This window comes from Bison bison, unplaced genomic scaffold, assembly GCF_000754665.1.
Source record: "Bison bison bison isolate TAMUID 2011002044 unplaced genomic scaffold, Bison_UMD1.0 scf7180017864072, whole genome shotgun sequence".
Taxonomy (NCBI): Eukaryota; Metazoa; Chordata; class Mammalia; order Artiodactyla; family Bovidae; genus Bison; species Bison bison.
The window spans coordinates 10,165,427-10,176,653 of NW_011494644.1; the positions used below are offsets into that span (position 1 = coordinate 10,165,427).

An 11,227-nucleotide genomic window follows, 5' to 3' on the forward strand; every position below is an offset into this window, starting at 1 on the left:
AATGCTGTGGACTGTAGCCCGCCAGGCTCCTCTGTCCATGGGATTCTCCAGGCAAGAATACTGGAGTGGGCTGCCATTCCCTTCTCCAGGGAATCTTCCCAACCCAGGGATCGAACATGGGTCTCCTGCATTGCAGAGATTCTTTACCATCTGAGCCACCAGGGAAGCAGAGCAGGTGACAAAATGAAGACTCCCTCCTGGCAGGAGCCTGGGGCCAGGTGTTGCTCAGAGTCTGGTCCATGGAGCAGCAGAAGCAGCAGCCCTGGAAATGCAGGATCCCAGGCTCCACCCTCCTCAGCCAGAAACTCCAGCAGGGCCCGGGAATCTGTGTTCCAAGAAGCTGGAAACTCTGGGGTGGGACTGGGAAATCCGTGTTTCAAGGAGTCTTCCAGGGAATTCTGATACTGACGCTGGCTTGGCTCTCTCTACCTCAGTGCCAGGGTCTCAGAAATCTGCAAGCTGTGTGCCCAGCAAGCTGGCATTGATATTTATTTCAGAAATATTGTCTGGTTCCATTTTAATAAAGGAAGCCAACTCAGGCAGTGCTATATTGGATCTGATTTTGGCCTAATAAAAATGCCAAGTTGCTCCGAGCCCAGAAAAGTCTTCCTTGAAATTCCCTCTGCTATTCTGAGGGCAGCAGCGGCAGAGACACGTCTAGACAGAGCTCTCAGAAGCCACCTCTGTACCCGGCGAGTGACAGCCTCTCAGCCAGCCCAGCCTCACAGACACACCTGGCAAAGTCAGAAGCTTGTCTTGGGCATTGAACTTGACAGCTGCAATCAGCTGCAAACCCCAGTTGCCCCTAAAAGGAAGACTCAAACACCTGGACCATATGGCAGCATCGCCTCCATGAAATGTCACATCTGAGGAGCTCCTGAGCTAGCTGGTGGCACTGCAGAGCCCCAAAGGTAGGTTTCAAAACCAAACGCTTTGCTCAGAAAAATAAATAAAAATAAGTGGCAGAATCTATATCACAGTAGCCCCAGAAAAAAAATAGCAACTTTTAGAACAGTTAAGAAAAGCAAAAGCTCATGTAACTGTTTATATAAAAGTGAGTTCTCAAGGGGGATACAGTGTGAGAAAATGAGAAGTTTAAAGCAGTAATTGAGCACCTACTGTGTGCCATGCACTGTTCTAGGCTCTCAGGATACAGGTGTGAACAAAACAGAAGATAAGGCGCCTAGGATTTCCCTGGTGGTCCAGTGATTACGAATCTACCTGCCAATGCAAAGGACATGGGTTTCAATCCCTGGTCTGGGAAAATCCCACATGCCTCGGGGCAAATAAAGCCACAACTTCTGAGCCTGTGCTCTAGAGCCCTCGAGCTGCAAATACCGAAGCCCGCGTGCCTAGTTTGTGCTCTGCGACAAGAGAAGCTATCGCAGAGAAGCCTGTGCAATGCAATTAGAGAGTAGCCCCTGCTCGCCACAGCTAGAGAAAGCTTGTGCGCAGCAACAAAGACCCAGCACAGCCAAAAAGAAGTGATAAATTAATTATTATATTATTATATATTGGGCTTCCCAGGTGGCTCAGTGGGTAAAGAATCTGCCTGCAATGCAGGAGACACAAGAGACGTAGATTTGATCCCTGGGTTGGGAAGATCCCCTGGAGAAGGGCACGGCAACCCACTCCAGTATTCTTGCCTGGAGGGTACCATGGACAGAGGAGCCTGGCAGGCTACAGTCCATTGTGTGTCCACAATGAGTCGGACACAGCCGAAGCGACTGAGCACACAGACATTACTGTATTATTAATTAATATGCAATATTAATTAATTGATAAATTATTAATTAAGAAGAGACAGGGTGCCTAATCTCATGGAACCCAGCGGAGAAAGGCAACAAAACCAAAACCAGGTGTGCAAATATAATTTCAAAGAGGTATGGACACAGTGAAGAAAACAGTGATACGAGGTTGACAGGGGAAGCTGGTGCAGGTTAGGGGAGCTTCTCTGAGCAAGTGGCCTTCAGCTGAGATTAGAGAGGAGACGGAGCCAGCCAAGCAAAGATTTAGAGAAAGAGCATTCCGGGTGGGGAGAAGGACATGTGCAAAGGTCCTGGGGTGGGGGGTGGGGAATGAGTTTTACTTGTTCAAGAAAGAGAAAGGCCATGGTGGTTGGAGCCAAATGAGGCAGGGGAGAGAGGGAAGAGATGAGGTGAGGAGTTTGGGGGCCAGAGCAGGAACAGCCTGGTTCCCAGGATAAAGGGAAAGAGTTACATGCCAAGCTGAGCCATCCTGCCCAGAGATCCCACCAGAAATCTTGACAAAGTCAGTCTACGTCTCAGAGCCTCAGTCTCGCCGTCTATACAATAAGAACAACTACCCTCCTTCCCAGGGCTGTGCCAGTGGCTATGAAGTGCTCAGCAGAACCTGCACTCAGTAAGTGTTTAATAACGCGGGATCCCTGGCACTCCTTCTCCCCCGTGCCTCCTGCTGGGGAGTCAGGCCACCACCAGATCTGAACAGTTGCTCAGCACAGAAATATTGCAAAACGCATCCAGGCATTTCCAAAACATTTTCTTGGCCCAAACTCCACCAGCAGCTAAGAGGCCACATTCTGCAGATGGTGTCATTTCCCTGGATGGTGGTATCAGGCTGCTCTCTAGCCCACGACCCATGTGAGAACCCAGTCCATTGTGGCTGGGCCCTGCACCCCCAAAGGCTTCCTGGGGTATGCATGGGGTATGGCAGACCATCCCTGATGACTCGGGGTATGGGCTCTGGAACCAGACAGGCTGGGCACACATCCACTTCCTGGCACAACCATAACCTGCCTGGGCCTCACTTTCCCTGTCTGTAAAATGGGTCTATCAGTTCAGTTCAGTTCAGTAGCTCAGTTGTGACTGACTGTTTGCGACCCCATGGACTGCAGCACGCCGGGCTTCCCTGTTCATCACCAACTCCTGGAGCTTGCTCAAACTCATGTCCATCGAGTCGGTGATGCCATCCAACCAACTCACCCTCTGTCACGCCCTTCTCCTCCTGCCTTCCCAGAATCAGGGTCTTTTCCAGTGAGTCAGTTCTTCACATCAGGGAGCCAAAGTACTGGAGCTTCAGCTTCAGCATCAGTCCTTCTAATGAATATTCAGGACTGATTTCCTTTAGGATGGACTGGTTTGATCTCCTTGCAGTCCAAGGGACCGTCAAGAGTCTTCTCCAACACTACAGTTCAAAAGCATCAATTCTTCAGCGCTCAGCTTTTTTTATGGTCCAACTCTCACATATGTTTGGGGTTAGATAAGAGGGAGAAGATCAACGTAAAGTCCTCAGAGCATCCACAAGGGTGAGATATTGCCATCAGACCTGGTGGGGCTGACGGAGCTCTTCCGGTTGGCTGTTTTCCTCATTAAGTCCAGGTATCATCATTATAGCTGTAGAATTCAACCAAGCCGGAACACCCGGAGATGAAGTACCCCTCTCTTTCCTCTTCTCCACCCCTCCCTCACTCAGCAGGATGAGGCATCTGGCCTCTTGTCACAGTGGCTGCGCTGACCCCATGGTGGCTCTGGCCAACACTACAGCAGCGCTTTGGGAGCTCCCGGGCCCAGACTCAGCTTCTTCATCTCCATGTTCCAGAGCCCTGCATGCAACGCCCAGCCCAGAGAAGCATCTTTAGCAAAGGTTTGTTGAATACGTGAGTGAATCAATGACTTTCACGTGGCCACACACAGCCCACTTCAGGACAATGACAGTGACCAGGGCCCTCCAGCCAGCATCCTGCCCACACTCTGCTGCCCCTGCCCCCAGCTCCAACAGCAGACCGGGTCTTTCTCTACCTCACTGTTCGAACTCTGAGTCCCCAGCGCCTCCACTGGTTCTGGGGGAAAGACAGCCAACCCACTAGCTTGGCTACCTGATGAAAGGCACGCCTGGCAGAGGCACTGTGGGGTCCACACTTCCTTTCTTCCCCGAGAAGCTGGGGTTTGAAAAACCTCTGGGAGCCGCAGCCTCTTCTCCACCAGCTTCCCTGCTTCTCATTCTCTTTTTAAAAGCTACCTAATTTTTTACAGTAATTTTATTTTATTCATTTATTTATTTATTGGCCATACCACACAGCACGTGGGTGTCTCCCAGCCAGGGATCAAACCTACGCCCCCTGCATAGGAAGCACAGAGTTTTAACCACTGGACCACCAGAGAAGCCCTTCCATGGTTCTCTTTGAGCCCCAGGGTGTTAGGACCTCGTGGCTTCTCCGTCTCTCCCCACCCTATATGACCCTAGACCATCTCAGCAGTCCCCCAGCTTCAACGGCCTCTGTTCTCAACCTTACACACCCCTAAAACTCTACACAGATGCCGTATCATCACATCCCCCTCAAACTCATCCTCTCCGTTTCCATCAGTGGGTGACACCTGACCCTTGACGGCTGACTCGAAACTTCCGAGCATATCCTAGGTTCCTGGCCCGCTCCTCACCTCCAATCAGACAAGCTGATGTTGTGGGCGCCCATCCCCCCAAGTGAAGCCTGTTGCTCACCTCCTGTGCAGACTTCCTCCAATCCACCCCAGGAGATTCATGCACCCCACCCCACCCCACTCCAGCAGCCCTCACACAAGGCCCAAGGAGAGTTGCTGTCATGGTTGGGGGGATAACTCGGACCACGTGCTTGGCCCTGGCTCCCCGAGTCCCCCAGCGGAGGCTCCGCTGATGACCACTTGGAAGGTGACTTTCACCTGCCACTGCCTTTCCCTGCGGAGCCCGCCTGCCGGGCGCCTATTTGCACTTTCTGGGATGCCCCACATAAGGCACTTGCTGTTGAATCTTCATCTCGGGATCCGCTCTGGAGGAACACAAACAGGCACTCTGACAACTCTTCCAGCAAAAGGTTTTTGAATTCGCCCACTTTTATCTCTGCTGCAGCAGATCAGGCCACCATCACTCCTGGGATGATGGCGACGGCGTCTAAGCTCTTCTCCTGGTCTCTCTCTTCCTCCCCTTCTGTCCTTTTTCCCAAGTGCATATGGATAGAAGGAGGACGGGTAAACATGGGTATGGATAAAGACGATGGAGATACAGATACAGATAAATAACCTGGGTAAGGGGCTTCCCAGGTGGCCCACTAGCTCAGACTCCTCATTTCCCAATGCAGGGGGACTGGGTTCAATCCCTGGTGAGGGAACTAGACTCTACATGAGGCAACTAACAGCCCTGATGACACAACCAAGAGTCTGCATGCCACAACTTAAGATCCCATGTGCCACAATAAGACACAGCGCAGCCAAATGAAAAATAAATACTAAAAAAAAAAAAAAGAATAACCTGGGTACGTCTCTTCCCTGCTCAAAATGCCCCTGGGCTCCTCACTGCAGAGCCAATTCCTTCGCGTGGTCCCACCTCCTGGGTCACCCAGCCCCATCCCCCAGCCCACCATCCATCCCCACCTCCCCATTTCTCTCCCCACCCCAGCCACGAGGCCTCCAGGGCTGGCTGTCCCTGCCCTGGGGACTTGGCACCTGCCGCCCCTCTGCCCAGAAGGCTCTTTGGCTGACTCCTTCTCACTCCTTAAGTCCCCGTTCCAGTCGCTCCTCAAAGAGGTGGCTCTAAAGGGGTGTCCTGGATCCCGCTTTATCATCACGTTCCTTAGCTCTTGAGATAGTCTTATTTGTTTCTGAGTTCACATCTCACTTGATTCTCTCCTCTAGACTCCCCGCCTCACAGGCAGGGGTGTTGTCTGATCTGGCTTCAGGTTGCATCTCTAGCACCAGTATGGAGGGCCTGCACAGCTCAGTATTTGTTATGGGCACAAAAGAAGGAATTCTCCACGGGCTGTTGACCCGGGGAATGCATCTGATGCTTGGGAGGTGAACTGGGTGCTGGGGCTGGGCTGGGGGTGCAGGGCTTCTGCGGCTCCCCTGAGCCTGGCTGTCCCCACTCTCCATCCCAGGGCTTGCATTCAGGGCCAGACACTCCTTCAGTTCTTTCTTCCATCCTCAGGCCCCAGGGATCTGGCCTTTCCGCCTCCTGTCTCCCAGCTGCCCCCAAGACAAGCCCCACGACCTCTTTCCACCCAGGGCTTCCTGCGCTCTCTGCAGGGCTCCCCTGGGAGGGGGCGATGCTAGGTCCAAGGAGGGAGTTGGTGGTGCTCTGGGGTGGGGCTCTGGAACACACCAGGGCTCTCAGCCCATCCCTAGCATGTGCTTCCTGCTCTCCTCTGTTATCAGAGGAGATAACACTTCCCAGCCACCTCCGTGCCCTGGTTCCTGACCTCTTCCTCCAGGAAGCCCCCCATCCTGACACCTGACATGAAACCACAGTATATGTGCCCACCATGCACTCCAGTTCCTCAAGCAAGCAGTTAGCATTCTGACCACCTTCCCGGACTGGTGCCTCCCCCAGGAGCCTCTTCCTTCAGCATGGAGACCAGACCCTCTCCTCCTCCCCAACCAGGTCTCCTCCCAAGCTCCTTCACCACCTCCATCTTCTTTCTCCCATCAGAGCCATTCCTCACTCAGTTACTAGGATCGTGGAGGGTGGGGTCAGACAGACCTGAGTTTAAATTTCTGCCATCTTGTTCAGGCTCCCCAGAAGCAGACCCTGAGATAGGAATCAGAGCAAAGGGGAGACGCTACAGAGGTGCCACCAAACTTGGCGGAGGGGGAGCGGGCCCAGGGAGGGAAGGCGGTCAGCCCAGGTGGCTGCCAGACATGGTGCTGTGTGTTAGTCACTCAGTCTGTCTGACTCTGTGACCCCCATGGACTGCAGCCGGCCAGGATCCTCTGTCCATGAAACTGCCTAGGCAAGAATACTGGAGCAAGTTGTCAATTGCCCCTTCAGGGGATCTTTCCGAGCCAGGAACAGAACTTGTGTCTCCTTCGTCTCATGCACTGGTAGGTGGATTCTTTAGCACTGAGCCACCTGGAAGCCCACTAGACTGGTAACACTTAGGTAATCCTGCAAATCACACACCTCCAGGCGATCCTACTCAAGGGGCAAGGGAGCCAGGGTGCCAGCCTCCTCGTGCACTTCCTGCCTTCTGAGGGTAGAGGTGGAGCAAGCCCCCAGGCACAGAGACGCAGATACAAACAGCTGGGAGGCAGTGTAGTCTCCTAACAGGTCTGAGACATAGGAGCATCTGCTCTAACAGTCCTGCCACTGACTAGCTAAGCTGTGTGATGTTTGGCAAGTGGCTCCGCCTCTCTGAGCCCTCCTTTCTGCAAAGTGTGGATAGTAATCCCAGCTGTTGGGGTTGGTGGTCAGCAAGAACAGGAGATCAGGCATAAAAAGTCCTTAGTACAGAGTGGGGTGGGCAGGGAGCACAGGGTGGGCAAGCAGCAGGCTCAGATGAGACTCTGCCCCTTTAATCTTGTATCAGCTCCTTTCTTTTCTGTCCGGAGCAAAGCCTTCCTCTCTTTTGACCTCTCTTTTGCTTTCTGACGTTTGTTTTCTGCATAGGAGCCCTAGGTTCTGTCCTGTACAGAGAAGCCTTCTGAGCTTCTGGGAGCATTCACAGCTCAGAGCTTGGGACCTGGGACTCCCCCTGATTTGGCTAGTTCCACCCCAGAGCTCCTGTCCCTTCAGGCCCATGGCGAACCCGGCCTGCATGGAACTGTGGCTCCCCTGCCTGTCTTTAAGGTACCCAGTGTCCCTCTTGCTTCCTTAGCATTCCGACCCCATTGCAAGGGCTGTGGCTGCTGCATGCAGAAGATTTGCTCTTCTTGCCCCCAGCCTCAGTTTCGGCCTCTGCAGTATATGTCTAGGGGAGAATGCAGGGGTGCAGGGAGAGGTGGGCCTGGCTGGTCTCCAGGGTCCTCTCTTCTCAGACGGCCTACAAATCCGCAGCGCCGGCTCCTGCAGCTGAGGCCACTTACGGGCAGGGTATCTCTCGTGGCGGCAATCCAAGCGAAAGTCCTCCTCCTCGTGCCTGTCCCCCTTCTCCATCCTGGAAAGAAAAGAAGCCAAAAGCTGGCGTAAGAAAGATCAGGCTGAGCTGGCAGAGACCCAGGACCTGGAAAAGTGTGGCCCCTCCCCACCCCCGGAGAACACGTGGCAAAGCAACTTGGCACCATCGCCCCGTGGGATCCTTCCCGTGGCCCTGTGAGATGGGCATCATCCCTCCATTTGACTGATGAAGAAACTGAGGTATCGAAAGGTAACGTGACCGATCGGGTGCCATCCAGCTGATAAACAGGAGGCAGAAGAGGGAGGCAAACCTATGTGCTCTCACAAAAAGATGTTCAATCACGTGCAAATGGCATATGACAAAAGAAAGTGTGCCGTGTGTTTGAAAAATCACACACTAGGCCTTCCCTGGTGGTCCAGGGGTCAAGAATCTGCCTGCCAATGCAGCGGACACAGGACGGATTCCTGGTCCAGAAAGATTCCACATGCCGCGCGGCAACCAAACCGGTGCACCACACTACTGAGTCCGCACTCTAGAGCCCACGCTCTGCGCCAGGAGAATCCACCACAATGAGAAGCCATGCACCGCACCTGGAGAGTAGCCCCTGCGTGCCGCAACTACCGAAAGCCATCGGACAGCAACGAAGACCCAGTGCAGTAAAAAGAATGCATTAATTAATTTAAAAACTTAAATTACACACTGATATGCACAAAGCATTACTTGGCAGAACGTATACCAAAAGGTTAAGGTGATTGACCCCAAATGAGAATAAAGGGGATTAAATCTGAAGCCTTTTATTTTTTTAATCTTTCTCCACTCCTGGAAAGCCTTCTTTTTGAATTTACCTCTATTTTCTGATTTCTGGGCAAAAGACTTTGATTAGCTGTGTCACTTTTCTTACCTAAATTAAAACAACTCCCATAGATATTTCTACATAGAAACAAGGCTCTGGTCTTTCAACAGCTGCCACAATTCTCTTTCCTCCCAACAGCTGTGTGAATTTCTCCTCTGGCGGGACTGGCAAGGCTGGGATGAGTGACAAGCACAGAGCAGAGGCTGACAAGGGTCAGAGTGGAGGCAACTGCAGACTCTCCAACATGGTTCCAGCCCAGACCCTCACCCCCATCCCACTGAAGGCAGAGTCAGAGAATGGGCAGGTCCATGTGCCCACACGGCACCCACCCATGTGTGACCCAGACACATTCCAGAGCTCCCGAGGTCCAGTCCACATGTGCTGTTCCTTTGTCTGTGTGTGTGCGCGTGTGTGCATGCATGCGCACGCACACATGTGTGTTCAACTCTTTGCAACCCCTTGGACTGCCGCCCACCAGGCTTCTCTGTCCATGGGATTTTTCAGGCAAGAATACTGGAGTGGCTTGCCATTTCCTTCTCCAGGGGGCCTTTCTGACCCAGGGATCGGACCCACATCTCCTAGGTCTCCACCCCACATCTCCTAGGTCTCCTGCATTGCAGGCAGATTCTTTACCGCTGAGCAGTGCCTTTAGACAAATACAACCTAGTCCCCGGAAGTAGAAACAATTCCCACCACTACTGCATGTCGTAAGCACACACTGCAGGCACCTCCCAGCCCTTATCTGTGGCCCTGCGCCTTGACATCATCCCTCCGTTCTTCACTTTGCTTTTAGTTACCTCGGAGCTTATGTTTCAGGAGAGAACCACTGTGCCTGGCAGGTACCCCACTTCCTGGACACCCAAATCTTGCTGCTAAGAAGCCCAGAGTTCAATAGTCAACATATGAGAACACCAGCCAGTTAGCAAACACCTGTTGTGCTGGGGACCACAGGGACAACTCAGAGCGGTCCCAGCCCTTGAGATGCTCCTATCTGCTGTACACATGAACCGATGATCACAACTTCACGTTAAGTTTTAAGGGAGGACATTACGAAGGTTGAATAGGGTGAGTGTCTAGTTAGTGGCTGACAAACTTCTTCCGTAAAGGTCTGGATGATAAATATATGAGCTTTCATAGGCCAGATGATCTCTGTCACAACTACTCAAACACCCTTGTAGTTGGAAGCAGCCGCAGACAATATGTAAATGAAGGGCCGTTTTGTTCAGCAGATAATTACGGGTTTCCCTGGTGGCTCAGACAGTAAAGAATCTGCAGCAACGCCGGAGATCTGGGTTCAATCCCTGGGTCAGGAAGATACCCTAGAAAAGGGAATTGCAATTCACTCCAGTAATCTTGCCTGGGAAATCCCAAGGACAGAGGAGCCTGGCAGGCTACAGTCCATGGGATCGCAAAGAATCAGACACGACTAAGCGACTACGTTTTCACGTTCTTATGTACTAGCTTCTTGGAGATAGTGTGTTAACCTCTGGTCTAGTCAGTGGTTCTCCACGTGGAGGTCCCCTGACATCACCAGGGGAGTCTTCAATTGCCCGGTGATTGCAGTATGCAGCCAGGGTTGAGATCCACTTGCGTGGGGACCAGTGGAGGCTTCATGGGAGGAAGTGATGCTGGGGCTGCTTCCTGGAAGTCACAGGACACGCTGGCCTCTCAGAGAGGCAGCTGGGATCCAGCCGGGGTCTGCCTGATTTCTGCCGTGCTGTGAGGCTATTCTGGAAAGAGCAGTTCCTTGCACAAACACGGCCCTTCCATCAGGTTCACCAATGAAAATTACGGGTCTGCAGGGTCCCGGCAGCCGTCTTCAAACTGATGTTTAAGGAGAGAACCACTGTGCCTGGCATGGCACCCCACTTCCTGGACACCCAAACCTTGTTGCTAAGAGGCCCAAAGGTCAATAGTCAACATGTGAGAAAACTTGCCAGTTAGAAATCACCTGCTGGGCTGGGGACAACTTGGAGAGGTCTCAACCAAATCATCTGATAAAGGGCTGGGTTTTCCCCCGTTAACTTTCAATCTACCTTGGACTACATTTTTAATAAAATACAATAAAAATGAATTGCTGGAGATTGAAATGAACACATGAGCACACACGAAAAGCAAGCTTGGGTGTACCAGCAATGTCAGTTATGGCAAGAGCTCTGACCCTTCGCCCCACCCCGTGCTCCCTGGCAGGACACACCTGAGGACAAGAGATGCTCTGGGTGCGACTGAGACCTTGCGCCCTGCAGGGAGGCAGGGTCGTGGCTGAGTCCAGCTCTGCTATGAACAGGCAGCTCACCAGAAGCTCTGAACCTCTGTGTTCTGGAATTTTCTACGTGGCCATGGGCAGGCCAGTGGTGGTGGGAATGACCAGAAGGACAGACACCATGGCCCCACTGGGTGCTGTGAGGATGGGAGCCCAGGATCCGGCATAGAGGCAGGTTAGAACAGAGTAGCCCTACTGACTTTCAATCGGTTTCATCATTGGTCCCCCCGCAAACACTTTAAACTCAGAAAAAGGATGGAGTTTATCT

At 52.6% G+C, this 11,227-nt stretch overlaps 1 protein-coding gene across 1 annotated transcript in view; it reads right to left on the reverse strand.

The window, feature by feature from the left end:
* Positions 1-11,227, reverse strand: part of GSG1L (GSG1-like) — a 165,607-nt gene that overhangs the window by 8,166 nt on the left and 146,214 nt on the right. Inside the window, exon 5 of the mRNA XM_010837241.1 lies at positions 7,812-7,882. Within this exon, the coding sequence (XP_010835543.1) occupies positions 7,812-7,882 (71 nt within the window). The remainder of the gene's footprint in view (positions 1-7,811; positions 7,883-11,227) is intronic.